The sequence below is a fragment of the Quercus lobata genome, chromosome 3 (assembly GCF_001633185.2).
Source record: "Quercus lobata isolate SW786 chromosome 3, ValleyOak3.0 Primary Assembly, whole genome shotgun sequence".
NCBI classification, from domain to species: domain Eukaryota; kingdom Viridiplantae; phylum Streptophyta; class Magnoliopsida; order Fagales; family Fagaceae; genus Quercus; species Quercus lobata.
Genome location: NC_044906.1, coordinates 50,640,552 through 50,668,259, shown reverse-complemented (window position 1 = coordinate 50,668,259; position 27,708 = coordinate 50,640,552). Strand labels below are relative to the sequence as shown.

Below are 27,708 nucleotides of genomic sequence, written 5' to 3'. Positions count from 1 at the left end.
GAAAAATATTTTCAAACATATTTAAAACCAAACTTTTTTTTCATATATCTAAATAAAAAATTGCATCTTTCTCAAAAAAAAAAAAAAAAAAAATTGCTGCATGTTCATTACTTTCTCTCTCACACTCTCATGCAAAGCGGTGAGGACCCTCCTGCAACCCACACCAAATGATCCGAACCCTTGGTTTCACTTTTGCAATCAAACCTCACCCGGCCACTTGTTCGGCACATCATAATACAACAAAACCTAACCACATCCTACCAAGCCTATCGCTGTTCACAACAAAAACAAAAACAAAAAATATATTATTTATATTATTATAATATATAATATATTTTTTCCCACAAAAAGATCAACAGAAAAATCAAAATAAAAAATACATGGTCTAAAAAAAAAAAAAAAAAAAAAATTCCCACAAAAAGCCCTGTTTGGCTGGCTGGCTGCCTTCATTTTCTTTTTCTACATCGAACGTCTTAATAAGATCGGATCCCACACCATTCTTATTCCAAGGTCCTTGTTTTTTTTCCTCAAACCCAAAAATCTCTCTCTCCATAAATTTCTTCTGAAGTTTTAAGGTTTTTCATTTCTTTCCTTCATTCATTCATTTTTTTATTATTATTTTTGTTAAATGTCTACTAGCACTGTGATTTGCTAGGATCTGATTTGTGATTTTCGATTTGGTTGATTTTAGAGCAATATTTAGAGACAAAGATGTTGGGGATTATAAGGCAAAAAGTAGGTGCCGGAGGCGCTTCTCTTCTGGTACAACTTCTCGAATCATTAGCTGTTTATTTGTTTTTGTTGTGAAAATAAAAAAAATGAAAATGAAATCTTTTTTGTTTATATATATAGTTGATTTGTTTGTAATTAGCTTGGATTTGCTTACTTGTAATGCTGGTTTGTACAGAGGACACGTTCTGCCGTTTCGGCATTGAGAAGCTACTCATCAGCAGGAAAAGAGGTAATGGTGGATTTTTTTTGGTATCAATTCTATGCTTTTCAGTTGGCTTTATTAGACTACTTTTAGTACTCCTTGTTTGTTTGTGTTTGTGTTTTGGTTTTTTTGTTTATTTATACCAGTGCTGAGCTTATATTTATATTATATATATGTATGATGTTTAAGTATGTCTCAATTATTTTCCTGGGAGGCTGGGATATGATTGAAATTCTTTGATGGGGGGACCTCGTAAAAAAAAAAAAGGTAAGAATTTGTAAGAAAAAAAAAAGGGTTGTAGCCAGAACATAAAGCTCCCATTTTTGCGGGGATTGGGATAGTTGATTGATAGGAAGTCTTACACCCATTTTTATTTTTTATTTTTTGGAGAAGCTGATTCTCGGACTTGAATTCGTGACATGCTGCTTTGGATGGAAGGAAATTGGCATCGCACCAAGACCCGACCTTTAGGAACCTGAAAACCTTTCATTTTTGGTGCTGTAGTAATATGAGTAGCTTCCAAAATTCTGGGACTGAGGCTTGATTGTTGTCATACTAATTTGAAAAGCTGTCTCTTTTGCTTGGATAAAGGATTAGTCTTTACAAACTTACTGAATTTTACTTTTGAAATGATAATTGTGTACAGATGACGGTGAGAGATGCTCTAAATTCTGCGCTTGATGAGGAAATGTCTGCTGATCCGAAAGTGTTTTTGATGGGTGAAGAGGTGAGGATAAATGGAAAGAAATTACTAGTACTTCCTAAACTTGATATTCTTTCTGTACTTATGTTCCTCTTATTTTTTGGGAGTGCAGGTTGGTGAATATCAAGGTGCATACAAGGTTAGACTTTATCAATCGAAGAGATGAATTTCGCAGATTTCTATTACCTTTCAAGGCCAGAATTTGATTTTATACACGTGTCTATAAATTGGGTCTTAATCTTTGTTTTGTGTAGATATCCAAAGGGCTTTTGGACAAGTATGGTCCTGATAGGGTTCTTGATACACCAATCACTGAGGTTATATCTATTGAGCTGCTCATACCATTCTTTGATTCTTTAGTTTCTTCTGTGGTCGGTCAAGTAGATTAGAATTCTTGTTTATATTCTTTGGAAACAGTTGGCTCATTGCATTTTTTGTGTTAAACGTTTTGCAGGCTGGGTTTACTGGGATTGGAGTTGGTGCTGCTTACCATGGTCTGCGGCCTGTTATTGAGTTCATGACATTTAACTTTTCTATGCAGGTTAGAGGTTTCCTATTTGTATACATTTTTCTGAAACCTTATGCTAAGAGATATTCTGATGTCAGAATTATAGTTGATATCTTGATCTGAATGGTCTAGTTTGGATGGGATATGAATGCTTATTAGGTGTTTGTTTTAAATATGGATTTTGTGTTGTATGGTGCTGTTTCAATTGATTTAATCCTTCAACTACCCTCCAAAACCTTATAATAGTATCTTAATCTATTCAAGTATCTAGTAGAGTTCAACGTATTTAAGCCACTTAGACCTTTTTTGTTCCAAAGAAAATATCAGGATATTGTAGTTTCTGAGCTCTCTGTTTCTCTCTCTCTCTCACACACACACACACACACACACACACACACACACACACACAGAAGTCATTTGTTAGTTGAATTGAAGGATATTGTGGATTGCTTCCTGTGGTAATTCAAAATTGCTGATAACTTTATACACAATTTTTGGTTCATTTATTTATGGTGCATTCTCTAGTTTATAGGTAACTTGAAGAGTTCATTCTTTGATTTTCTTGTATTATTTCTACAGTGTTGTGCCTGTTTGTCTCTTCTAAATATTATAATTCTTTTTCTTTTTCTTTTTTCCCTTTACTGAGTATCAGTTCTTGCTTTGGTTGGCAGGCAATTGATCACATCATTAATTCTGCTGCAAAATCAAACTATATGTCTTCTGGCCAGATATCTGTTCCTATAGTTTTCAGAGGGCCTAATGGTGCTGCTGCTGGTGTTGGTGCCCAGCACTCTCACGTATGGTTCCTCGGGCTTTCTTTTTGTACCTAATTCTTTTTTGTTACCTGCTCTTCTTCTGTGTGATGCCCTTCCAATTTGGTCCTGGTTCTGTCCCATCTGTCACAGCATGTTCAGTTTTCATTTCACGGTATTAGAAAAACAATCATTTGGCAATGCTCTATGTATTTTTATATGCAGTGTTATGCATCGTGGTATGCCTCCTGCCCTGGGTTGAAAGTGTTAACCCCATACTCATCTGAAGATGCTCGTGGCCTGCTAAAAGCTGCCATAAGAGATCCTGATCCTGTTGTTTTTCTTGAAAATGAGTTGTTGTAAGTAGATTGTGATTATGATTTATTTGGATTGCCCATGTCCTGTTAAACATTGTTCATATTGATGGGAACTTTGTGCTTCAGATATGGTGAGTCATTCCCTGTTTCAGCTGAAGTTCTTGATTCCAGTTTTTGCTTACCAATAGGGAAAGCTAAGGTGACTTTCAAACATTACCTACAAGAATATTGTTCTTTTTTTTCCCCTATTATTCTTCTATGTTCCCTTGATACTATAATTGTTGTTCACCTTGTAATTTTCTGTTGTCCTCAGATTGAGAGAGAAGGAAAGGATGTGACTATTACAGCTTTTTCAAAAATGGTGGGCTATGCTCTCAAGGTTTGTCTGCTATACCAACCCAGCTGATATTATTTAATGTAATTTTTTCTATTGCGAGAAATAAATTGACCTGGAAGTTGTACAATGAGTAGTAAGATGAGAAAATGAGAGAGAAATGTGTAATGTACACCCAAAGAAGTGAAGTTAGTTGTGAAATTTTGCATTTGGTGTAATGGTTTCTACTGTTGCAAATGCATAGTAGAAACAATTCTTGGGTGTTCTGGGTTCTAGCATCCTTTGGATTGATCATTGCTTTGTCAAGAGTCCCTATTCCTGTCCAAGATATGCAATTGTTCTGCATATCCCTTGATCAGTTGGAGTTGATTCTGGTTGCAAGGTGTTAGTTTTTGTACTATGATGTCCCACTTCTCTTTTGAGGACTGCTCTCCCTGAATTGTTGATTTTGCGGGAACTTTCTCAACTGTTCAAATTTGCAAGTACTCAACTGTGTGTGGGAACTTTCTTTTGTTCGACTTGTGCACTATACGTAGGGGATGTAATTTTTCTTATAATTACCTCTAAGTTGTATCAAAATAATCTAGAGGCTGTAGTTAGATTTCATCTCTCTCTCACTCTGTGATTTGTGCCTCCAACTGCAAATAATTGTATTGATTTATGTTCAGGCAGCTGAAATTCTTGCAAAGGAAGGAATCAGTGCTGAGGTAAAGAATGACCACAATATTCTTACAACTAGTTCTATTTTAGTTATGGACATATTTATAACTATTCCTATCACTTTAGGTTATAAACTTGCGCACAATCCGGCCATTAGATAGATCCACAATCAATGCTTCTGTCAGGAAAACCAACAGACTCATTACAGTCGAAGAAGGTTTTCCCCAGCATGGTGTTGGAGCTGAAATCTGGTTTATCTCTTTCCACTGATATATCTACTCTGGGTGGTTTTTCTGGAAACCATCAATCTTACATTGTGCTTCTTCCTTTAAACAGCACATCTGTAGTTGAGGAAAGCTTCGGTTATCTTGATGCTCCAGTTGAGAGAATTAGTGGGGCTGATGTTCCTATGCCTTATGCAGCTAATCTTGAGAGATTGGCTGTCCCACAGGTCAGTTATATTCTGATTCTTTAAGCTTGATATCTATTATGAGTCATTAGTGCAATACGATGGGTGGTTATGGGCTTAAGGTCCATACTACTAATAACACAATTTTTAGTAAGACTGATAGATGCAATAGCTGAGGATGCTGGATTTGTGAGATATGAGATTTTATGCCTTTGAATTTTGATAGTGTTTTAAGTTTAAATGTTCACAGTTTTATTGGTTTGTGGGCATAAGCATAGTTGTCAGTATTGTACAATACACGATATGTATCATATTGTGTACAAAAAGTTTTGTATCGTCAGGGCGTATTGTAAGTGCTTATGAATTATCTGATACATAGGTGCGTATCGTATGGATCGTATCGTATCATTGAATCATATGTAATACATGTGGGTTTAAAATGAGTTTTTTATTATTATTATTATTATTATTTTATTATTTTTTTTATTTTTTTATAATTTATAATTTGTTTTTTTATTTGATTTAAACAACTTGTTATACTTTTTTTCAATACAAAATTATTGGGATACTTATTGAGTCCAATAAAATAACATGTCCATGAGTTTTTTTTCCCTTCTATTTCTCCTACAAAATTTGTACTATATACTTGAAACTTCACTTTCATATATGCAAATTTATTTTCTATGTTGATACAGCACAAATAGGAAATAGGAGATAAAAGAGGAACAAAAGTGACAACAGAACAAACCCTAGGGTTCACCACCTAGAATCTGCCTGCGAACCTTAGGCATCACCACCTAAGGGTGTTTGGCATCACCGCCAGATAAAGAAAACAAGGGAGGAGAGGAGACATTTCTCAACTCATAATAATTAACCTTATTCAAATTCATCTGTCTTTCACCACTACAAGAGTACTAGTTAAATAGGGTTTAGGAGATTACACCAATATGGAAAACGTCTAATTTAAATCCATAAAAACCCTTAACATTAATAACCAAATTCAAAATTCAAATTCAAAAACAATATTAATTGCAAATTAAAACATAAAATCTTGGTTTCCTGCAACATACTCCTCTGGTTGGAGAAAACTCGACCTCGAGTTGTAAAGTGAAGTAGGATTAGAACTCCAGTATGTAGTACTTGCCTCTGTACAATAATCACTTTTGGAAGCACAAGAATAACGAAGCTTTGCATTCCATCACATCAGTAAACTTTCCTGGGATGACAGAATCAATGTGTGGAATCAAAATATTATCTTGAACCATAGGAAGCACCAAGGTATCCGCTTTTTCTACTTTAGCAAACTGTTTGTCGTCATGCACCATGAAAGGTTGATCAAAAGAAAATTCATCAACTTCCACATCATGTGCACCCTCTAATGTTACATTTCCTTGTGGAACCTTCTCTTCATTAAGGATAATGGAATCATCCTTTTCAACAATGGGCAATGTATCTGACACTTCAATAGGTTGAATTCAATCTGCTACACATGGTTCAGATATTTCACCTTGTTGTTTAGGCTCCTTCCTTAGTAGGTTCTTCTTGTTGTATAGGTGAGGCAACCTCCGTTGACACTAAGGGCTTGTGGTGAGCATGTAAATTATCAAACCCAACTTCAGGTTTCTTGAGCATTGCAAAGTAATCTTGAACTAGTTTCATGAGATTCTCAAGTTTGTGTTCTACTACAGTATATTTGTGTTATACTTCTATGAATTTGTGTTCTACTTCAATGGAAGATAGCATTGGAGTGAACTTAGGACTAGAATTTGAACCAAAGTTCACCTTGGGCTTAGGACTGGATTTTGAACAAAATTCACCTTGGGCTTAGGACCGGATTTTGAACAAAAAGTCACATTAGGCTTAGGACTAGAAATTGTTTGAACATTCATCTCATCTTCAAATTGAGATACATGGCCAGGTGCAGGTCTATCCCATTGATTGAGATTGAACATTCATCTCATCTTCAAATTGTGATACATGGTTATCCTGTATTTCTCTTTTTTTGATAAGGTGGGGGTACATATTTCTCTCTTTTTCTCATAGGATGGAGGAACGTATTTCTCTATCCTTTGCTCATAGGATGGGGAAACATATCTCTCTCTCCTTGGCTTATAGGATGGCCCGATGGGGGAATATATCTCTCAATGAGTTTTCCTTCATTTCTTCCCAATCAGCTATGGGAGGCTTACCCTTTCTAATGCGAAGGTCTTCAACATCTTGCCAATGGTCCCTAGCTCTACTTATCAATTTCATTTTGGCAAACCTAGCCCTTCTCACATATGACAAACCTATTTGTTCAAAAAACTCATCTATCTCATATAACCACTCAGTGAAGAACCATGGGTCTTGTCGACTATCAAAACTAGGTGCCTCTAAAATCACCATTGTGCTCTAGTATAATATTCAACCAAAATTGTAAGAAAACTTGGATTTGCTGACCTGGGCTGCAAGCTGGCTGAAGCGCACAAGTAGGCTGCCAGCCTTGCTGCTGGTGCATGGGCTGCTAAGTGAAAACAGGAGTTTCACATCTGTGGGCTGTGGGGCAAATAACATAAGAGCCTAAGTACTTGGATGGGCTGGCACAACACTGCTCATGATTTTTTTTTTTTTTTTTCTTTTTTTAAATGAAGTGAAAATACAAATAGCAGAAGTACATAACTGAAACTCAAAATCTAAAACCAACACAAAAGGGGATCAAAACATTCGCACGATGAGAAACAGAGCTCATCGGACTGTGGGTCACTGTGGGGAAGGTCTTTAATCGATGCAGGAGGTACGATGGCTAGCGGTGGTGCAAGGCCGTGCTGGGTTTGAATCGTCCTCGGAGGCGCAGCTGGGGAGTAATGTCGGGCTGTAGTACATCTCGGCCACTGACTTGATGGGTATTTCGATGGTGGTCAGTTTTGGCGGTGGTCAGAGTATGTGGGTTGGGCTTGGTTCTGAAAGGTGGTTTCTTTTGGGTCAGTTGTGGTGGATCTGGTGATTAGGGGTGTCGGAAGTTTTGGCTTTGATTGATGGTTTGTGGTATGAAATTTTCTGGTGGTTTTTTTGATGGGTGCTGGCGAGACAAGGTTCTCTTGGTTGTGTAGAAATTGGATCGAGTTTATGCTCTGATACCAAGTTGATGCAGCACAAATAGGAAATAGGAGATAAAAGAGTAACAAAAGTAACATAAGAACAAACCCTAGGCTTCACCACCTAGAATCTACCTGCAAACCTTAGGCATCATCACCTATGGGCGTTTGGCATCACCACCAAACAGAGAAAACAAGGGAGGAGAGGACACATTTCTCAACTCATTAATTAATCTTATTCAAATTCATCTGTCTTTCACCATTATAGGAGTACTAGTTAAATAGGGTTTAGGAGATTACACCAATATGGAAAACATCTAATTTAAATCCCTAAAAGCCCTCAACATTAATAACCAAATTCAAAAACAATATTAATTGCAAATTAAAACATAAAATCTTGGTTTCCTGCATCATATGCCATGAAATTTATTAATGAAAATATAATTATTTTTATTTTGTTATTATTGATATAAGTCTAAGAAGCTAGAATGCCAAGAAGAAATATAAAGAAAAAATTATTAGTATAAAAGAATAAGAAAAGAGATAGTAAATGTTGATGATGATGAAGAAAATGTCAATGAGGAAATAATTTTGCTAGATGATGAACATGATGATAACATAGACTTAGATGAAGTTGATTAGGCAATATGTTGAAAAGAAATTATCATGTAATCCCACTTATTAGTTTAATCTATTTGATTTAGTATGTTATAAACATATATTAATTTGATTTATTTAGTTAACTTTGTTAAATATTGTTGGGGGACCACAATTTGACTCCCTACAACCACTCTAAAGACAGGCCCGCGTGGCGTGATGTCGAATGACAAAAAATTTGAGTGTGTCTTCCTCGTCACCAATTGGTTTTGAGGTGGAATGGCATAGCTCATAGTCCGACAAATGGTATCAAATCTAAGGTTATGAGTTCAAGTCACGGGAGTGTCATTGTGAGGGAGGGATTGTTGGGAGGACCACAATTTGACTCCCTACAACCACTCTAAAAACAGGCGCGCGTGGCGTGATGTTGAATGCCATAAAAGATTTGAGTGGCTTCCTCATCACCAATTGGTTTTGAGGTGGAATAGCACAGCTCACGGTCCGACAAATATTATTACATAAGTAGTGACTAAATTGGTTGAATATATTTTGAATTTATAATAAATACAACTTTTATATATGTATATCTATAATTTTTTGAAGGTATTTATATATCTTACGATACACAATACGATACGTGATATAGAAAAATAAAAAATCGATTTACGATATAATTCATGTTTTGACAACTATGGGGATAAATACTAACTATGATTGTGCACTAATTTTTTTTTCTTGGTTTATGGGTTTTGCAGGTTGAAGACATTGTTCGTGCAGCAAAGAGAGCATGCTACAGATCTGTACCAATGGCTGCGGCTGCTTAATTCAGCCAATCCCATCCAGAAACTTTTCCGAATCCAGGTGATAGTTCTATTGGTTGCTGCTTGTGTATAATAACAGCTTTTAGGTTTAGAAGTTCTCTCATCAAGGATGAGTTTCATAGTTCATTGAATGACTTGGTGTTTAGTTTAGAAAGCTTCTGATTAGCATGAATACTTGCTGAATTTTTCAGGAGATATAGAGTGTACATTTTTTCATTTCTCATCACATGGGAAGAAGCTACCTCGCTGAAATAACTTGGAGAACATTGACACAAAGGCGGGAAATTTTGTGACTTGTCATTTTTATTTGGCAGTGGACTTGGAACAAATTCGATTTCCATCCAATACATTGCTTTCTTGCAACGCCTCTTGTACTGTTTAAGCGTTTGTCTTCTGATCATTGTTTGTTTAATTTGGTAACTCTCTGGCTGGAATGGTCATATATATGTTGCATACGCCCCTTAGCCTTAGGGATGTTAGATGCATGGATGATAAAGTGGGGTGTTAAAGAAAAAAACAATAAAGTTTGGAGTTTTTGCAATCTTTATCCTTTGATGATGTTAATTAGTCAGTCATGTTAAGTTCAAGGTTACCATTTCTATGAGCATATTGTGGTAGGCAACACACTTAACTACGTCTCAGAGCCTAATGAACCTTTCTTTGTTAGGCAAAGAATCAAATGTCATGAAATGCCAAGGTTAACATTTTGTCTTTAACACACCCACTCCCCCCCCCCCCCCCCAAAAAAAAAAAAAAAAACGTTTTCTATGTGCAATTGCAATAATTGGATGGTACGGGATTTATGTTTTTGTAATCTATAACGATCTTCTGGTCTTAAAGATTGTCGAGCGCGGCGTATTGCTTGTGATTCATTTCGTAGAGATGTGATCTTTTTAATACCGATGGTTTAGGAGGTCTAAATTTCTAACAAGTAAGAATGAAATATGCTTAAAATCTGTATATGCTATATTTCAAGCGCAAAATAAGATTAACTGATGTACGGTAAGTAGAACAAAAGAACCCATACCTAAAGGAAAAGATTATGGTACGAGCAATAGAACCACCAACAAAGACCAAGCTATATTTCTGCGCAGTCTTTGTCGGAATAGCCCTCAAAAGTTTTATCTTTGTCGGGATGGCCATTAAAAGTTTTTAAGCGATTGATCTGACCTCCCTTGCTCAAGACATCCTACAAGTATACTTATCCCATAAATCGGCCTGGGAAACAATTAGACATAAATATTTCTTTGGATTTTTGGACTTCGTTGTGGCCGTGAATAGTAAAGGTTAATTTTGATGTGGCTGTGAGAAAATTACTCAATGTGACTGGCTATGGTGTGTAGAGATCATAATGTGGAGGTGGTGTTGGTTTCGAGTTTCGACTAAGAAGATGTGGGCTGGAGCTAAATTGCAATCATTGTGGTCCAAGTTTTGAAAGATGAGGATTTTCCCTTCTAAATGTAATGGATAGCATCTCTTGTTCTGAGATCTACTGACTCCCTTGCCCACTTCATTGTTGGGTGGGCATACGGTTGTAATTAGGAGGGAAGGATTCCCATCCCACCATTCCGAGCTTTGTTTTTGCTCTCTTCTTTAGGAGATTATTTTTCTTCTCCCTTTTTTCCATTTTATTAATAATATTTTTTTCATTATTCAAGAAAAAAGAAGAAGAAGATAAGATTCTAAAACGAAGAGATTATTTTTTAGCTGAGATATTTAGCCTTCCAGTTCCAGGTAAGGTGGTGAAAATATATGGGTTTTACTCAGGAATACTATATCATTCACAAGACAATTTCCTTGATCAGACCTACTTAATTAGTTTTCTGTTGCTAATACAAATTTTTTTTTTTTTGAAATTTGTTGAAGTCAATCTTTTCTTACAAGAGTTCAAGCAAGGCAGTAACATGAATAACACATCATAAGCTTTATGAAGCTTCAATTGCACCTGACAAATTCTGGGTTATGATTGAAGTTTATGGACCAAGAAGTACATTAATGTGGAGATCTCTATTCTAAGAATAAAGTATAAAAATATTCTACTTAAGTGTACAAAACTCTCACTTTTGCAAAGTTTGAAAGAGGTCATTGGTAGGTAGCCTCACCCCACCAACCTTTTTTTTTTTTTTTTTTTGAGGCGAATTTACATGCTTGAATCCATGACATGCTGTTTTGGATGGAAGATAGTTGCTATCGCACCAAGAAGTACATTTGTGTGAAGATCCCTTTCCTAGGGATGAATGAATAAACATAAGTGATTCATAATTTCATACCATACTCGAATCCATGACATGCTGTAGGTGATAAAATGTAGACATATATTCATGCACATTAGAAGGGATTCTAGAACACTACATCTTAAGGTTTATATTCTTATATTGTGTGTGAATAGGCTGAAGTAAAAATGGGACATGAATGCAAAGAATCTCACCTTCAACAAGAGCTTCTGCTGCTTGCACTAAGAAAGACTGAACTCTTCGGCCGCCCTCAGGAGCAAGGCCCAAGAAATCAAAGCCCGCAAGTTCCAAGGCTTTTGTCCCATCGTGGTCTTGGTTCAAGGGATCAAAAGAATAGTCAAGCACCACTCATAAGCCTCAAAACATTGGCCAGACTTTAACACTTGTATATCCCTTTGTAACAATCAACCTGCTCCATTCACAAAACAGAGAACAAAGTTAAATGTTAAAAAAGAAGATGAAAAAGATGAACAACTTGATGAGCAGACCAGAAAAGGCAGTCCATCTCCAGTCAGCAGCTATTATTAGTGTCATATTAGAAGTAGCAGTTATTTTGAGCAAACCAAATCAATGAAATCATAGTAGAAAGCACTTAAAAAAAGTATCATTCTGGTGAAAAGTAAAAATTGATCCAGCCCCGGCACAAGAAGGAAAGCAAAAGTAAAAATGCATCTTCATTAGATAAAACATATCCAACCTTAACATAGTTGCAAGTCTCATCCACTCATGCGAAATTTATTTCCTGTGAGGTTACCTTCCAAGCAGTACTTGACAAAAGAAAAACATGACTCGAACCATTCACATGGTTGAAAAAAATAGGTAAAATAGAATAGACAAGAAGAAGGAGAAGGGTAAGGAGAGAAGACAAAAATGAACTCATATATTCTATCCCAATATGAAGTTTCATATACCTCAGTTCTGCCTCTTGGAATTCACAAAGTTTAGCCAAAAAAAAAAAAACAGAAAACAAAAAATACTCAGTATTTCCGAATAATTTTTTTAATATTGGAGATGCATCAAAGGTCATTGGCTACAGGCCTACAAGGTGCTTCCTAGACAAGTTTGATAAAATCAGTTCTGGAATAAAACAACAGAGACCAAGACCTTGATTTTTCATGCTTTTCTTTCTTCAACTTCTTGATTGCTAAGCCTGATACTAGACATAAAATCACTCGTAAAACTTACAGACTCCTTGATGGGGAGGCCAAGATGCAAAGACAACAAAAAGGTTGTGCACACAACAAACATGGCAACCACAATCTGCTCCTGTCTCCTGATAGAACGTTTAACAGGTATTCCAGATCACAATAAGGAAAAAAAAAACTTTTAGTTCTTAAAATTTGTATTTAAATGCTCCAAGATAGAGCTTTTACTGTTCTTTTTCATGGGCGGCTCTACTTGGAGCCCAGGGGGTTCAAATGAACCCCCTGTTGGCCACCAAAAAAAAAAAAAATATATATATATATATATATATATTTTGACCTCTCTAAAATAAAATTTTGAACACCTTGATCATGGATTTTTTTTTCAGCCTAGCTAAAATAAGTTTATATATGATCTTTTTAACAATATCTTAGCATTTTTAAACAAAAAAAAAAAAAAAAACTCAATAACAAACCAAGTTTGGTTTAAAACACTATTATTATTTTCGTATGTGTTCTAATAAGTATTACTGTTTATTCAAAAAAAAAAGTTTGATTTAAAATCTGGGAAAAAAATTAATGAGTCCAATGGATCAATGGAAGATCAATGGATGAATGATTGCTTGGTTGTGTACATTGAAAAAGATGTAGCTCGTAGGAATAATAATAAAGAAATCATTTTACAATTTCAATATATGAAACATCATAGAAAACAATTGTAAAACTTTATGTATTTTGTTTTGTTTTTTTTTTTTTTTTGGGTTTTGTTTTTTGTAATGTCGATATATTCAAATTCTCTTTTATTTTTAAATTTTATATAATTTATGTTTCTTATTGACCCCTTAACAAATAATCCTGGAGCCGCCAGGGCACTTCTGTACCAAAAAGCGTTCTCTAGCTGCAGCCAGGGCACTTCTTAAGATGGTCATGCTTTGGCTGTTCTGCTGATTGTGAACTGTTTATAACTGGCTTTGCATCTGAGGATATTTGTCTTCCATGCCTGAAACCTCCGAAGGTGAATATAGTGCATCTGGTGAATGACCTTTATCTGATGTATCATCAGAGCCTTTTAATTTAAGCTTCTCTAGCTCCCTTGACTCGGCCTGTTTCGGTGGCTTCTTTGACTTAACCTGCGTCTCTGGTTTCTTCACCTCAACATCTTTTGCACCGAAAGCAACATTTTTTCCAATTTTGAAGTAAAAAAATCACTCAAGTCACTCTTCTTTGTAACCTTTAAACAACAACACAAATATAAATGATTAATAAGGATTCAAAGTTAAGAAATACCTAAAGAAAATGCCAATGTGCAGTAAACAGGATAAAAAAGAATTAGTATAGCATGCAAGAAATAATGCATAATCTAAAGTTCTAAACTGGCAATCTTCAAGTTGAACCATAGAACACATGTAAAGTAACATAAAGCAAGAACCATGATAAGTTAATCACCAGTTGAGTAAGATCAAAACATGATTAGGCAAAAGTTAGACGTACATCTTCCTTTGCCTCTTGCGTTCACGCAAACCCTCTTCCTACATCCATTTTCTCTGCTCTTCAAGTTTCTTTTTGTAAGCACTTGTCATAAATTTGTCCTTGTCTGCATAGCGGTGGTCATCTTTGCTTCTCTATTTAGCAATTTTTCTCTCATACACTACCTCACAACATTGCTCTTGTTCTTTTGTTTTTTCTTTCAATAGCTGAACATATCCTGGCTGCAACATATAAACAAGCATGCTGATTATTACAAACACTATTTAACCAAATCTATGAAAACACAAACAAAATTAAAAATAGATGCTCCAATTTCTTATCATACAACAATTAATTTTTTCAAGTGAAAAATCCTGGAAAAAATTTCAAGATTGCCAATGAAGTTTCTTTACATCACTAACCATTATGAGAGTTCTTAGTTAATACAATAGATAATCACTTTTGATCTAGCAAATTGGTGTTGTTTTTGTTGTTGTTTTATTTATTTATTTATTTATATCATTTGTTTGTTTATTTTAAATAGATATGCAAATTATTGTGAAGCAATTTATTGATAATGACATTATGTCTTGGACTTTGTGAGGTTAAAAAGAAATTTGGCCAATCCTTAGACCAAACCACTATTAAAAAGGCTAAGCCACTAGTGAGTGAAATATTGAGGGAGATATGATTGATACCCAAACTATGACATTGTGGCTGGTGCCCAACCTATGTGATTAGTGATATCATGAAGAAAGCTAAATGGGTATAAGTCATTAGTGATCCTTGTGAAATCATTGTTATTTTATTATGTGTTTTGCCCTTTCTTTAAGGAGATTAATGATGAGTCCATCCCAATAAAGTTAGACAATTCTAAGTTGCAAAGTGATTGAGGATGAGTTTTAAGCTCTTAATGGATCCATAATCCTACCTGTTGGGATGGGGTGTTAACTACATGCACTCCTGATGAATGCTACCTATGTAAGAGTGTAAGTGGTGTTGCTTTTAGTGAGACAATTAGGTAGGTCTCTAGAAATCTTATGAAACCCAAGGGCGCATGGCTTGTATAAGGTGCCAACCTACTTAAAGATTAACCTTAGTAAAGAAAGTTATGTGGATGATAAGTTAAGATACCTAATGACTTGATTAAAAGGGTCTATCTAATTCACCATGACTAATCTAGTTCATACTTATCTATCCTAGGTATGTTAAAACCTTAGTACCATTAGTGATGCATGTTTTCTTGAGTTTCTTGTTTGTAACATGTGAAGGATTGTTGGTGTGAGTATGTTTCAAACACTTGGTCTTTGCTGTGAGTTCCACATTGGATAGGAAGTACTCATATTTGTGTTTATAAACTACTGTGAACTTCCTTTGATAGCTTAAGATATGAGGTCTAGAGTGGACATGAGTATTATCTTTATCACACATGATCGCCTCACTCCGCCTTGTCTTATCTCATGTATGTGAATCTGGATAAATTTTGCCTTGGCCCATTTATTTTTCTCTCTTTTCAATAGTTTTTGTTCTTGGGCTTTTGTAGTAGTTTGTGACGGTTGGTTTTGGCTGAGTTGTACTTAGCTTCTTTTGTTAGCTAATCTATTATTTTATTATTATCTGATCAAGCTAATGACTTATTTAACACACTATCAAAACACATATTTCGCTTGTTTTGAGATTTTTTTGATTCAGTCCAAATTTAGTAAGGATGAGGTGTAAAACCCATGTTTTACACAATTCAATAAGAGATTGTCACATTAAATTTTTACATAAAATTTAATACATCTATCACACTTAATAATATCTCAATAAACTCTTAATTTGGTTGGATTTATATATATGTATTAGAATTAATTGAGTGTAATTGTGCTTATTCTTAAATATATGATAAGATGATGTGGCATGTTGGGATTAGGGGTGTAAAATTTCCCATCCTTATAGAATTTAATCTCTTATTTATTTGATTAAAAATGAAAGGTTTTATAAAAGGTTATTCTTAAACCTTTGTGTGTGGAAGTGCATCCAACACAAAAGTTTTACTTTTCTTGTAAGTATAATTCAATCCAATATGCAGGTTGAATTATATAAGCCATTAATATCTTACATTTGAAATTGCAAATAAGCATGTTGTTCCTACAAATGATATTGGAGCCGATTGCAAACTATATGAAATAAGATTTTGAAGTTCTTGATAATGCCAAAGTGTACAGTTTGTCAAGGCTCTCCTACTTCCAACCTGAAACCCACAGACCACGGTAAAAAAAAATTGGGCTTTTGCTTGCATAGATTGAAACCCAACTTACTAAGGTTAAAGTCGTAAGTACCTAACTAGATATTATACATTCCACCGTGCCAAAAATTAGATGGCATATCATATCATATCTATACTTTATAGGCATGGTAGTGAAAATCTATACTAGGAATTAGGATGGTCCACATCCCAAATAATTAATTAAACACCCTCAACAAACTGATTGGAACCTCTAGATGGCCGCCATAGGGCGATGAAGGAAGTGTAGAAGTAAATACTCGGAGACTGAGGGAGAGAAACTTAGGCCTCACGGAACACGCTTTGTTGACTTGACCAGACAAAGTCTGTCTGTGCCTTCCCACTTTGTTCTTACAAGTGGAATTTCGTCTTCTTCCATTGTAATAGTCTATGGGACCATCACCATACAGAAACTTTTGAATTTGGACACCGTTAATTGAGAAAAAAAACCATTCACACACACAAAAAAAAAAAAAAAGCAAAACTACCACCATCTCCGCAGCACTACTGCGTACTTTACTTTGCCATCTTGAATGAGAAAGGTAGTAAAACAAAAATAATTTTATAGATGGGAAAAAGCCTTTGGGCTTTTAATTAGCGGTCATTGGTCAACATTGTGGTCCTTGAATGATAAACAATATCTTTTTATATTTTACTACACGGGTAATGATTATCACACACGGGTAATTATTGTGAATATACATATGCATTTTAGTTAAAAATTGTGAAATCGTGTTTTTTTCATTTCACAATTTTAATAGAAATTAAAAACACAATTTCATAAGGTGTGTGTAATAAAAAGCGCGTGACAAAGTTTAGCATTAACTTAAAGAGAAGATTTATCAAACTTGTCTTATTACCACAAGTCGACATCTCAATTGGGTTGTATTTTAGGGTATCAAAAATCGAAAGTGCCTGCTCACTAGTTGTTTTGAAGGCCAACCAAATTTATTATGTGTAAAGGTAAAGCAGTTCTTAAGGGACGGGTTAAGAAGCGTGTTCATGCAAATGCCAGGAAATTCATCTTAACCAATGGTTCATGTACCTTTGATGCAAACTTTTCTGTTTCAAATATAAGATTTATTTTTCAGCAAATCGGTGGCACGGTTTTATACTAACAAATAAATTGTACCTTACTCCTTTAAATTAAAAAGGCCCAAAAAAAGAATAGAAAGATATTTACCAAAATTTATTAAATTAATTTTGTTATTTAGATATATATTTTTTTGTGTGAAATTTATTGGATTACTCATTCAAAACAAAAAACAAAGGTCACTCTCTCCCCACCCTAATCTAATTTTACCAATTTTTGAGTTCAATGATTCAATTTTTTTCCTCACATAAAAAAAAAAAAAAAAATCCTACCACCATAACATTTTCAAATGGGAATTTTTTTTTTTTACGAGGCAAGAAATTAAAATACAAGAAACATGATGTCTAGTACATGAAATTTAAAAGTGAGCTGGACTAGAATGGCAAGTGCTCTATGGGGCAATTTAAGTGGTTGGAGAAAGTAGATGAATTAAACACCATAAAAATATACTGAACTCTAATGATGATTTTTGAACAAAGAGAAATTATTTTACACGTTTATAATATTTTCATTACAAATTTTAAGTCATAGATTGTTACGATTTTTAATTTAAATTTACCATTAAAATTACTTTCTTGCCAATCTGTCATTTAAGGTTTGTTGTGAAAATGTTGTGAACGTAACATTTTTCTTAAACAAAAACACGTGATATTATCCTTACTGTTACGTGGCGTGAGATCGATTAGTCAACCCCGAAGACCCTATTTTTTTAATTATATATAAAAAAAGGTTGAGATCGTGGCCAAATTACATTGATTACTCAACAATAATGCGTGACACCGGTAAAACTCTACTAAATTTTCGCTGCATTCGATTTTATATATATACACAAATCGAAAAGTAAAAACAAAAAGTGTTTCAATTTTAGTATTTTTACCAGTCTATCTATGAGAAAAAGAAAAAGGAATTGAAAAATAATAAAATACTTTATTTAAAAAAAAAAAAAAAAAACTTGTTTGATTAAACTATCATAGTCTGATGGTCATCGCTCTGTTCCTAACGTAACCATAATATAGAAAGAATAGAATGGAAGAGCTGAAGCAGAAGAAGAAGAAAATATTATTTGGTTTTTTATTCCATTTTTGAGAATCTTTCTTCGTTTTTTTGTTTTTCATAAAATACGCTTTTTCAATTACTGAATTGGCAGAGCTCAAAAAACACACACACAGAGACACAGAGAGAGATAGAGAGAGAGAAAGGCTTTGAGTTTTGAATTGGCAGAGCTCGATACGAAAGCGATGAATTCGCTGAAAAAGTTGCGAGGTTTCGGTCTGCACAAAAACGATTCCAAGGAGCGAAGAGATATTCGGCCTTTGCCAAAATTGGACGAGCTCGCTCAGGCTTCTCAGGTCCGCTATCTTCTTCTTCTTCTTCTTCTTTTTTCTTTCTTTGTTTGTGTTTTGTTTGGTTGCTGAGAAACTAACAAAAAAGAAAAGAAAAAAAAATGGAAGTATGAATATCGGAACAATCGTTTCGTATTTCCGACTATGTCTGTTGTGAATTCCTTAGGTTTGTTCTCATTTTCCTATGGTTTCTCAGCAGCCAAACGTATTGCTAGGGTTTCTTTTGGTTTCTGTTCTCTTTGTACGCCGTTCAGTTTGACTGGTTACTTTTTTCTAAATTCAGCGTTTGACCCCAAATTCTAGGGCTTTATGAATTGCTGTAACGAATTCAATTTTTGATTTGGTTGAGATTGGAACTTTGTTTGTTTTCACAGAACCAAGTTTTTATGACATATAGAAATATAGATGCTCTTTTATAGTGTTTTTTTTTTTTTGGTTGCAGGATATGCAGGATATGAGAGATTGCTATGACAGCTTACTTTCTGCGGCTGCGGCAACTGCAAACAGTGCTTATGGTACTTCCATGACTTCATTTGGTTTTTTATTTGAGCGTCGGATATGCTTTTTGTGTGTATCATTAAAGAAATGCAGTAGAGAAGGGAATGATCACTGTATGCTTGTCTTTACGGATGCACATTATCTATTAGCACGATGATATGAATTGGCAATTGGGTTTTGATTTAACATGGATTTTGCTCCGATTTTAGTTTAGTTGTAAAATGCATTTACAAGGCTGGGTGGTGGTCTTGTTGGTTGCTACTAATGAATTTGATAATATAGTTGCCTTACGTTGTCTTTTCGCCCTCTTAGTTTCGGTAGATGTTGCAGTACATTGTAGTGTGTTGCTAGGATGACATTCACTAGAGTTTAAGTTTTCCTTAAGACCTAAGATTTAGTATTAATACATGACTTAGAGCAAAGCTACATCAGTTTTGGAGATTTGGTCTCGTAACAGAGCTTGAAGATGGGTATCATGGGATGTTGTATAAAAATGGCTTGAATTTTCTATAATTTATGTCTAGAAACGCCAAATTTATTTTATTTATTTTCTTCCTTGGAGGCTGTTAGTATTATGAACTAGCATATGTGGCGAGTTTTGGGAGTCAGCCTCTCCAAAAAAAATTTGGGGGTAAGGCTATTTACCAATCATCTCTCCCAGACCTCATAAAAAGTGGTTTGTGCACTGGGTATGACAGTTTTTATGTTAATTGTGTTTGTAAAATGATGATGGGAATGGTTTGATTCCATGATTCCACAGTATTTTAAGTTTTGAATTTGAGCTTTAGCACGATGAAATGTGAATTTTCTCATACTAAAATTTGAATTAGTGTGTGATGTCTTGTTTTCAAGTAGTATACTTATGTAATCCCATTTATTTTTCAGAATTCTCAGAGTCGTTGCGGGAATTGGGTGCTTGTCTTCTTGAGAAAACTGCATTGAATAATGATGATGAAGAGAGTGGTAAGTCAAGGGAAAACATTATTAACTAATTTATTTTTTCTTTCGTAGGCAAGATTTGAAAATAAGACATACCCCAGGCCCACACCACCATGTAGGCAAGATTTTAATGTTGCCTTTGGATTTTGTTTTGGTCTAAAATTTGTTCAAAACTAATATTGAAGTTTAGAAACACTAGCTTATGTCTCAACTAATTTCGTTGATTTCTTTAGAATATAATTCTCCTAGTACCTGTTTGGCATTGTTGTAGGAAGTAGAGCTCTAATTGTAAAGATTTAGTGGCAGAGCTTTTGCAATGTAGAGTTTTAACTTGAAATATCTTTAGCATTTAGAGCGTTTGGCAAATTACGGTGAACAGTGCTTTAAAGTGCTGGGTTTATAAAGCATGAACAGTATATGAAGCTCTTAAGGATCCTGCTTAATGCAGAGCCATACAGACTCCTAGTTGGGTTGCTATTTTACATTATGACTTCAACGAGGTTGACTTGCAGTTTTATGTGGTTATCACACTCAGAAAGTAAACTTGGTTTTGTGTAGTTCTATAGGAATTCATACTGCTTTAATTTTTGTTTTTCCGCATATCCCATGGTAATTCACACACAAGATGATTATTGATTCTGATCATAGATATTACTTGAACTAAATTTTTTTAAATTTGTTTCAGAGAAAAGCAGACCATTACATTGTAGTTGTTTCATCCCAATCAGTGGAGAAATAATCTTTAGTTGTTTTTATTCTTTTGCAGGCAGAGTTCTGCTAATGCTAGGAAAAATACAGTTTGAATTGCAGAAACTTGTTGATAGCTATGTGAGTCCTTATTCTTATCTGTAAAATATTGAAGAAATCTCTCTTTGATTTTTCCATGGTAATGAGTTATTGCTTTGCATATTACAGCGCTCTCATGTATTCCAGACAGTCACAATCCCATCAGAGTCTCTTCTTAATGAACTTCGAACGGTTGAGGTTTGTTCATATGGGTTCTTTAATCTAATCAGCTTATGACAAGTTTATATTTGTTCTTGTGATATGCATAATTTCTGCATTATCTGGCTGTTTTGTATCCTAGATACTGAAACTTGGAAGATTGACTAGAGGATTGTAGAGAGAACCAATGAGGGAAGGAGACAGAACCTGAAGCTTCCTTCTTATGAAGGAAGTGGCAACTCAATGAATGGCTCTATTACCTCTCCTTTAACATGAGAAAATAAAAGAGGGAACCATACTTGAGCTTGAGGGAACACAATGGCTAGTCCAACCTAGGTGGGGCAGGCGTCATTGGTCTTTTAATCTCAATGTGTAAACAGTAAAGCCAGGAATTAATTAGAGGTAGCATAAATGTATGGCAGCTTAACCAGCTGATAAAAAAAAGGATCAACTGTCATTTGAAATGCACCATTTAGGGGACCTTGTGCTACAATAGAGCTTCATGTTATTATAAAGGGGATAGGACCTGATCAATGCTTTGTAATTCTAATTTAAAAAAAGAAAAAGAAAAAAATGCTATGTAATGCTGGTGCTTATCCATTCCAAAGTATGCTACCAACCAATGGACCTTTTCTTGGAGAGACATACAAAAGATTTTGATGAGCCATTGAACCCTTGAAAGAATTCAGATGCTTCTGATATTGAAAAGGCTTACTTTGCAAATTGTCCTTCAAGCCTTGTTTAAATGTATAAAAATTCAGATTAGTGTTATTGACTAAATATTGCATTGTTAAGACTAATTGGATTTAAATTTTCTTTTTTTGGTGGTGTTGTTCCTTTTTTGTAAATTTCTGTTACTAGTGATTGCTTTCTTTTTCGGAATATGAGTATCTGTACCAAATGCGTAGTTTTCCATGGGCTGAATTTGGACATTGTATTTGTTGCTTCTCAATTGCATTAATGTTTTTTATTGGCCATTTAAAATAATAGTCAATGAGGTTTTCCTTCTCATATTGATGCAGGAAATGAAGCGACAATGTGATGAGAAAAGGTTCAAAACTTTATACCTTCTCAATTCTATGTATATAAATATACACCAACACACATTCATAAATGTGTGCACTTGTTTGTGTGTGTACATATATAAATGGGGAATTAATTTCTTCTAATTTTGGTATGTGATCTACAGAGATGTATATGATTATATGATGACAAGACAGAGAGAGAAAGGGCGATCGAAAAGTGGAAAAGGAGAGAGTTTTTCTTTGCAGCAGTTACAAATGGCTCGTGATGAGTATGATGAAGAATCAACCTTGCTTGTTTTCCGGTTGAAATCTCTAAAGCAAGGACAGACTCGAAGTCTTCTTACACAGGCAGCTCGCCACCATGCGGCTCAGGTTTTCCATTTTTCTTCTCTGACTGTCTGTTTCTTTAAAACTTTGTCTTTCTTCACATTGCATAATGCTCTCTTTTTTGTTTGAAAACAGTTGTGCTTCTTCAAGAAGGCAGTTAAGTCTCTTGAGGCAGTAGAACCGCATGTGAAATTGGTAACTGAACAGCAACACATTGATTACCAGTTCAGTGGACTTGATGATGGGGAGGAGTATGATGAGGATGATGACAACGACGATGATGAAGAAGAAGATGAGGATGATGATGACGATGAGGATGATGAGGATTACGACGACAACGATGTGCGTGATAATGGGGAATTGAGTTTTGATTATCGACAAGATGATCAGGAGCCCGATGTTTCTACGACACAAAACCCAATGGAGGTGACTCTTTATTTCCTTCTGCTTCTGGTTGAGAAATTCTAAACAGTTGTCTCTTCACCTTTTGAAATATATCTAGAAGTGTTGGACAAACAAAACAAAACAAAAAAAAAAAAAAATGGTAGCATGTATAAGTACTTACACATACAATAATTTTGTATACGAGCATATACTAACTAATGATAGCTTCTATGCCATGCATATGATAGCATAGATGCTTTAATCTCTCTTATGATTCTTAGACTCTTGTGCTGTGACGTAGTGAAAAGCTTCTGCAATGATTTGAGGATTAACTGTTTCATTTTTTGCCAGTCAATGCACTAATATGAAAATAAAATAGATAGTGACCATACTATTTGCCCCCATTTTTTATTTTTTGGTTGTCAAATTTCTGCAGCATTACATTTTGCCACAAAGTTGGATCTCATATTAACTTTTTATATAATCATAAAATGTTTTATGCTGCTGGATCAGGTGGACATTACATTTCCCCAGGTTGCGAATTTGGAAGCTGTGAAGGTAAAGAGCCCAATCTGTCAGTAATTAATTCATTCACAGTTACCAATATATACATTGCAATTTAGTGAATTTTTTATGTTGTTGCAATATAATTTTCTGCTAACAATCTGTATATGCTTGATCTGATGACAAAAGTAACTGTTGTATATGCATGTGTATAGTCAGATAACATATCTAGTCAAACTTATGGATGAGGATTTGAAAATTGTTTTCCTAAATCAGTTTTCAGTGGATTGGATTGGTTAAGAAAAACATGCATATATAATGCAGTCTGTCCCATGAAGCAACTCCAGGACCTGGACATTTATTACATTTACTTTACCTTCTTAAATATTTGATCTTTGAGATTCAGAAAACAACATTTGGTTACTTATGAGGCATATGCTTCCTTTCATATTTGCAGGAAAATATGGGTAGGTTCCGTAGGAATTCTTTTTCCTATAGAGGTAGTAGGCCCAGCAGCCAATCAGCCCCACTTTTTGCCGAGTATAAATTTGATTCTACTGAAAAGGCAAGACAGATGCAGCCATCATCAACACGTAAGTTGCACACATACGTACTACCCACTCCAGTTGATACAAGGAGTTCAGTTTCTACAGGATCAGGTAATCCAGTGCTTCACAAAACACAGACTACTGTTACAGAGCGTACTCAGCAGTTGTGGCATTCCTCCCCACTGGAACCAAATAAGTTGGAAAAAATTATAGTACATGAGAAAGTTTCTGGACCCACTGTCAGAAATGCTCAGTCTGTACTCAAAGAGAGCAACAACAATTCTGCATCTGCTCGGTTACCCCCTCCTTTGGCTGATGGGCTTTTATTTTCATGGCATGACACGCGTGCTGCTGCCGAACCAAAAAAACTCAAAAGATATGCCTTTTCTGGTCCATTGACAAGTAAGCCATGGCCTACAAAGCCTGTCTCAGCAGATCGTCGCCATTTGTATTCTGGACCTCTTCTGCAAAATCCAATGTCTCAACCTCCATCAACTTCACCAAGAGCTTCTCCTAGTACTTCTCCTACTTTTTTGTCCTCACCTAAAATAAGTGAGCTTCATGAACTTCCAAGGCCCCCTGCAAGTTCAACCCCCAAGTCTTCAAGACCTAAGGATTTTACTGGACATTCAGCCCCCTTGGGGTCAAGGGATCAAGTGCTTTCTACTACAAATAAATCAGTTGTATTAAATGCGGCATCTCCGCTTCCAACACCTCCTCAAACTGTAGCACGTAGTTTCTCCATTCCCTCAAGTAGTCCTGAGGCGATGAATTCAAATGCGTCCAAGCCCCTGGAAACTCCTCACAGCTCAGAGATGACTGAAGTCATTACTTCACCCCCTTTGACACCAATAACCCTTTCTAGCAACTAGCCATCATCAACTTGGTTTTGAGACTGTCACTCGGGCTGTTCAAATTAGAGGTAATTTAGAAACCTGTTCCTTTATTTTACTTATTCTTTTAAGTAATATTGTGCTTAAATATTACTTATGAGTTATGAATGTGTGTGTGTGTGTGCGTGAGTGCACCTAGGGACACATAAGAACAAACTGATGACACAGTAGTTGATAGGTACATCCATGTAAGCATTTGATGAGATGATCAGAACACTGTATAACATGGCTTTCTTTTGGCTGTGACGTAATTTTATCTTTAAAAAATACAATGAGCTAAGTTCCTTCTATTTATATCGACAACTAACTCAAGTAACTCATTTCTAGTACATAAGTCCTACTTGTTTTCTCACTTAAACCATCTTCAACTTCATGTTGAGACACATGCTTTAATGACTTGGATATTTTATTAAGCAAGCTTTGTATCGGCCTATGTATGTCTACAAGCTGCCTGTTTTGTCTCCCGTTCTGAACCTATTTTAATTACAAATACTCAGAACTTTAGTCAGCTAAAGATATGTGTTTGTAAGTGTTGAAAATTTATTGGGTGTCTAGTACTCTTTCCACCTGCTATGGGTGTAACACCTATTCTTCTTTTTCTTAGTGTTGATAAATTTGGATGCAGGTGCAGGTTGATTCTAATCATCTTCGGTGATTTTTTGTTTTTGATTTGGCAACCCAAAGTCCTGGGAGCAAATTGTTTCACCATATCGTACAGCTGCAGATATGTAAATATGTCCTTTATCTATAATTTTTGTTTCTTTTTTATCATATGTTATAGTCACCAATTAATTCGTTTGATGGGCGGGCACTCGGGGTAGATTAGTTTAATAAATGCTAATATTTTTCATCATTTGAGAAATTTTGTATCTTCCACGCAATTAATTGCCAATTGCTCTTTTCTTTTCTTTCTTTATTTTTTCTTTTTTTCCCTCTTACAAACCATGTTGGCTCCCCTGGCTCTTGATCTTCTGCCTAATTTAGTGTTTTCTAGGTGGGCATATTATTTATTATTTATTATTCATTATCAACAAGAAGCAATTGATGCATTGGCCCCAACTTGAATCTAGAATTTCATGTCAAGAGCTTAGTTGTTCAGTGTCTTTGTCTGGTAAGGAGACCAGGGTTTGAATCGTTCCTATATATATATATATAAAGAGTTGAATGTTTCAAAAACTCCCAGGAGGGATGGAGAAATCAAGAGTAGTCTTAGGGCTTGTTTTGTTGTTGCATGAAATTTGAATCTGCCCCATTCATAATTGCTATGCTATTAACAACATGAATCTGCCCCATTAAAGAAAGCTGCTATCAACACCATAAACTAATGGGAAGTGGAATTTTTTCTTTTTCCTTCCTCGGAATTTATCCAATGCCCTTGTTTCTGTTGTGATAATGGCTGCCCTGTTGAACGGCCTCATGGTGGAGAGTTTTGAGAAAAGATGATGTACAGAACAAGATATAGCTAAAAACACACAAAAACTACACTGAAGGCATGATACCATTCATCGTCAATGTTAAAAAAATTCTTCTTTTCTCTCTCTCTCTCTCTCTCTCTCAACCACCATCATCAAACCCAACATTAGAAACAACCACCACCAACATCAAACCCATCAAATCCAAAACCCACATCGCAGCGGCAGGCAAAGAGGGAGAGGGGTTTCAGCAGTAGTGGTGTAAATGGGTCGGTGGTAGTGTTGTGAAAGAGGTTGGGAAATCACAGCAGCAAACAGAAGGTTTTGGCAGTGGTGTGAGTGGGTCTTTGGTGTGGTGTTGCTGCGATGATAATGGTGGTGTGGTGTTGGTGCGATGGTGGTGTTGTCTTCTTTGTGAGGTGTTCTAGGTTGTGAGAGAGACAGAGAGACAGAGAGAGAACAATCAATAGTAAGAGAATAATATTTTAATAATAGAGTATTGAGCCTGATGTGAAGGCATATACAAATGAGTATGTTAAAATAGTTTTATTGGCTAAATTTGGCTAAATTCTCACCGAGACTGGTGTGAATGCTTTTATTATTATTATTATTATTAAATTTTTTTTTTGGAAAACCAATTTGTCCTCGTCACTTGATCAATCAATGTAAGTGACCTGCTAAACGTGGAATGCTTTAGAAAAAGTACCACCATGCAACTGCACTCTCTCTACAGCTTAGAGCATGAAACTAAGGAGAAAATGTACCCTGATATTAAAGGAAATTTTTTGCTCATATTAGCAATTTAATTCTACTTTTAACAGTAACCAACCTGTTTAGTAGTCTAAATTTGTGGTTCTAAACTCGACATTTCTGTTTTGTAATTCTGCTTCAATCATTTAAATTCTGCAAATATTAGCTCATCTTGCTTGCGGAATTCCAAAAGTTTTAGAAGTTTGGACATACAAAATCAGAATGGTTAAACATCAAGACATGGAATTGTGCTTTTGCATCCTTGCACCTATTTAAATGATTTGTTTTTAAAAGCAAAGCCATGAACGTTAAAAGAGTGTAATTTTTAAAGCAAAGCCATGATTTGTTCTTCTTATTTTCAAGAGAGAACAGGGCTAGCCCAGCCCACAAATCATCCAATAAGCTATGGTTTAAAGGACAATCATTTTGGAAAGACAATACAAAGTTGACCGACTTTATCAGTTAGCATCATTATTCCAAAAGCTAGTTAGCGCTCTTTTGGACAAGAAGGTATTTCCTGTGCTTGTCTCATGCACCGTAAGTAAGATTAACATGTGTAAGGGACCCATATGTTAGTCTCGCATTCTTTTGTAACTTACACTCTGTTTGTTTCAGCATTAACATTTTCTGAAAAATAGTTTATTTTCCAAAGAGTATTTTCTAGAAAACTATCTTATTTTCTGATGTTTGGTAACGACCTTGAAAATAAGCTTGAGAATGTTTTCTAGTGTTTGGTATACAATTTTTTTATATATTTATTATATAATTTAAAACATGTGTATTATGTAAACCAACTAATATAATCAATATAAATAAATAAAAAACC

The 27,708-nt window shown here is 35.1% G+C and overlaps 2 protein-coding genes and 1 long non-coding RNA gene across 8 annotated transcripts; 2 read left to right on the top strand and 1 right to left on the bottom strand.

The window, feature by feature from the left end:
* The first annotated feature begins 402 nt into the window (after positions 1-402).
* Positions 403-9,667, top strand: LOC115982109 (pyruvate dehydrogenase E1 component subunit beta-1, mitochondrial). 2 transcript variants are annotated; one of them, XM_031104627.1, is made up of 16 exons: positions 403-510; positions 692-762; positions 908-961; positions 1,581-1,661; positions 1,750-1,776; positions 1,892-1,954; positions 2,092-2,178; positions 2,817-2,942; positions 3,123-3,256; positions 3,341-3,413; positions 3,528-3,593; positions 4,217-4,255; positions 4,335-4,459; positions 4,545-4,659; positions 9,044-9,149; positions 9,301-9,667. In XM_031104627.1, exons 2-15 carry the CDS (start codon positions 712-714, stop codon positions 9,110-9,112), a joined length of 1,110 nt encoding a protein of 369 aa, XP_030960487.1. In that variant the 5' UTR covers positions 403-510; positions 692-711; the 3' UTR covers positions 9,113-9,149; positions 9,301-9,667. The 2 variants fall into 2 exon arrangements, with proteins under 2 accessions (XP_030960487.1, XP_030960486.1); XM_031104626.1 differs by having other exon boundaries at positions 412-575.
* A 1,554-nt stretch (positions 9,668-11,221) lies between these two features.
* On the bottom strand, positions 11,222-12,757 carry LOC115982904. 2 transcript variants are annotated; one of them, XR_004089776.1, is made up of 3 exons: positions 12,041-12,757; positions 11,538-11,752; positions 11,222-11,336 (listed from the first exon to the last, which is right to left on the bottom strand). It is a non-coding gene; the product is annotated as an uncharacterized LOC115982904 (long non-coding RNA). The 2 variants fall into 2 exon arrangements; XR_004089777.1 differs by having other exon boundaries at positions 12,448-12,757.
* Positions 12,758-18,343: 5,586 nt separating this feature from the next.
* Positions 18,344-25,636, top strand: LOC115982106 (uncharacterized protein At2g33490). 4 transcript variants are annotated; one of them, XM_031104624.1, is made up of 11 exons: positions 18,344-18,663; positions 19,100-19,172; positions 20,041-20,118; positions 20,861-20,922; positions 21,010-21,078; positions 22,062-22,090; positions 22,229-22,436; positions 22,527-22,817; positions 23,289-23,333; positions 23,737-24,749; positions 25,352-25,636. In XM_031104624.1, the coding sequence occupies exons 1-10, from the start codon at positions 18,553-18,555 to the stop codon at positions 24,697-24,699; spliced, it is 1,929 nt and encodes a 642-aa protein (XP_030960484.1). In that variant the 5' UTR covers positions 18,344-18,552; the 3' UTR covers positions 24,700-24,749; positions 25,352-25,636. The 4 variants fall into 4 exon arrangements, with proteins under 4 accessions (XP_030960484.1, XP_030960482.1, XP_030960481.1 ...); XM_031104622.1 differs by having other exon boundaries at positions 25,325-25,636; XM_031104621.1 differs by having other exon boundaries at positions 18,345-18,663; positions 25,346-25,636.
* The last annotated feature ends 2,072 nt before the right edge of the window (positions 25,637-27,708 follow it).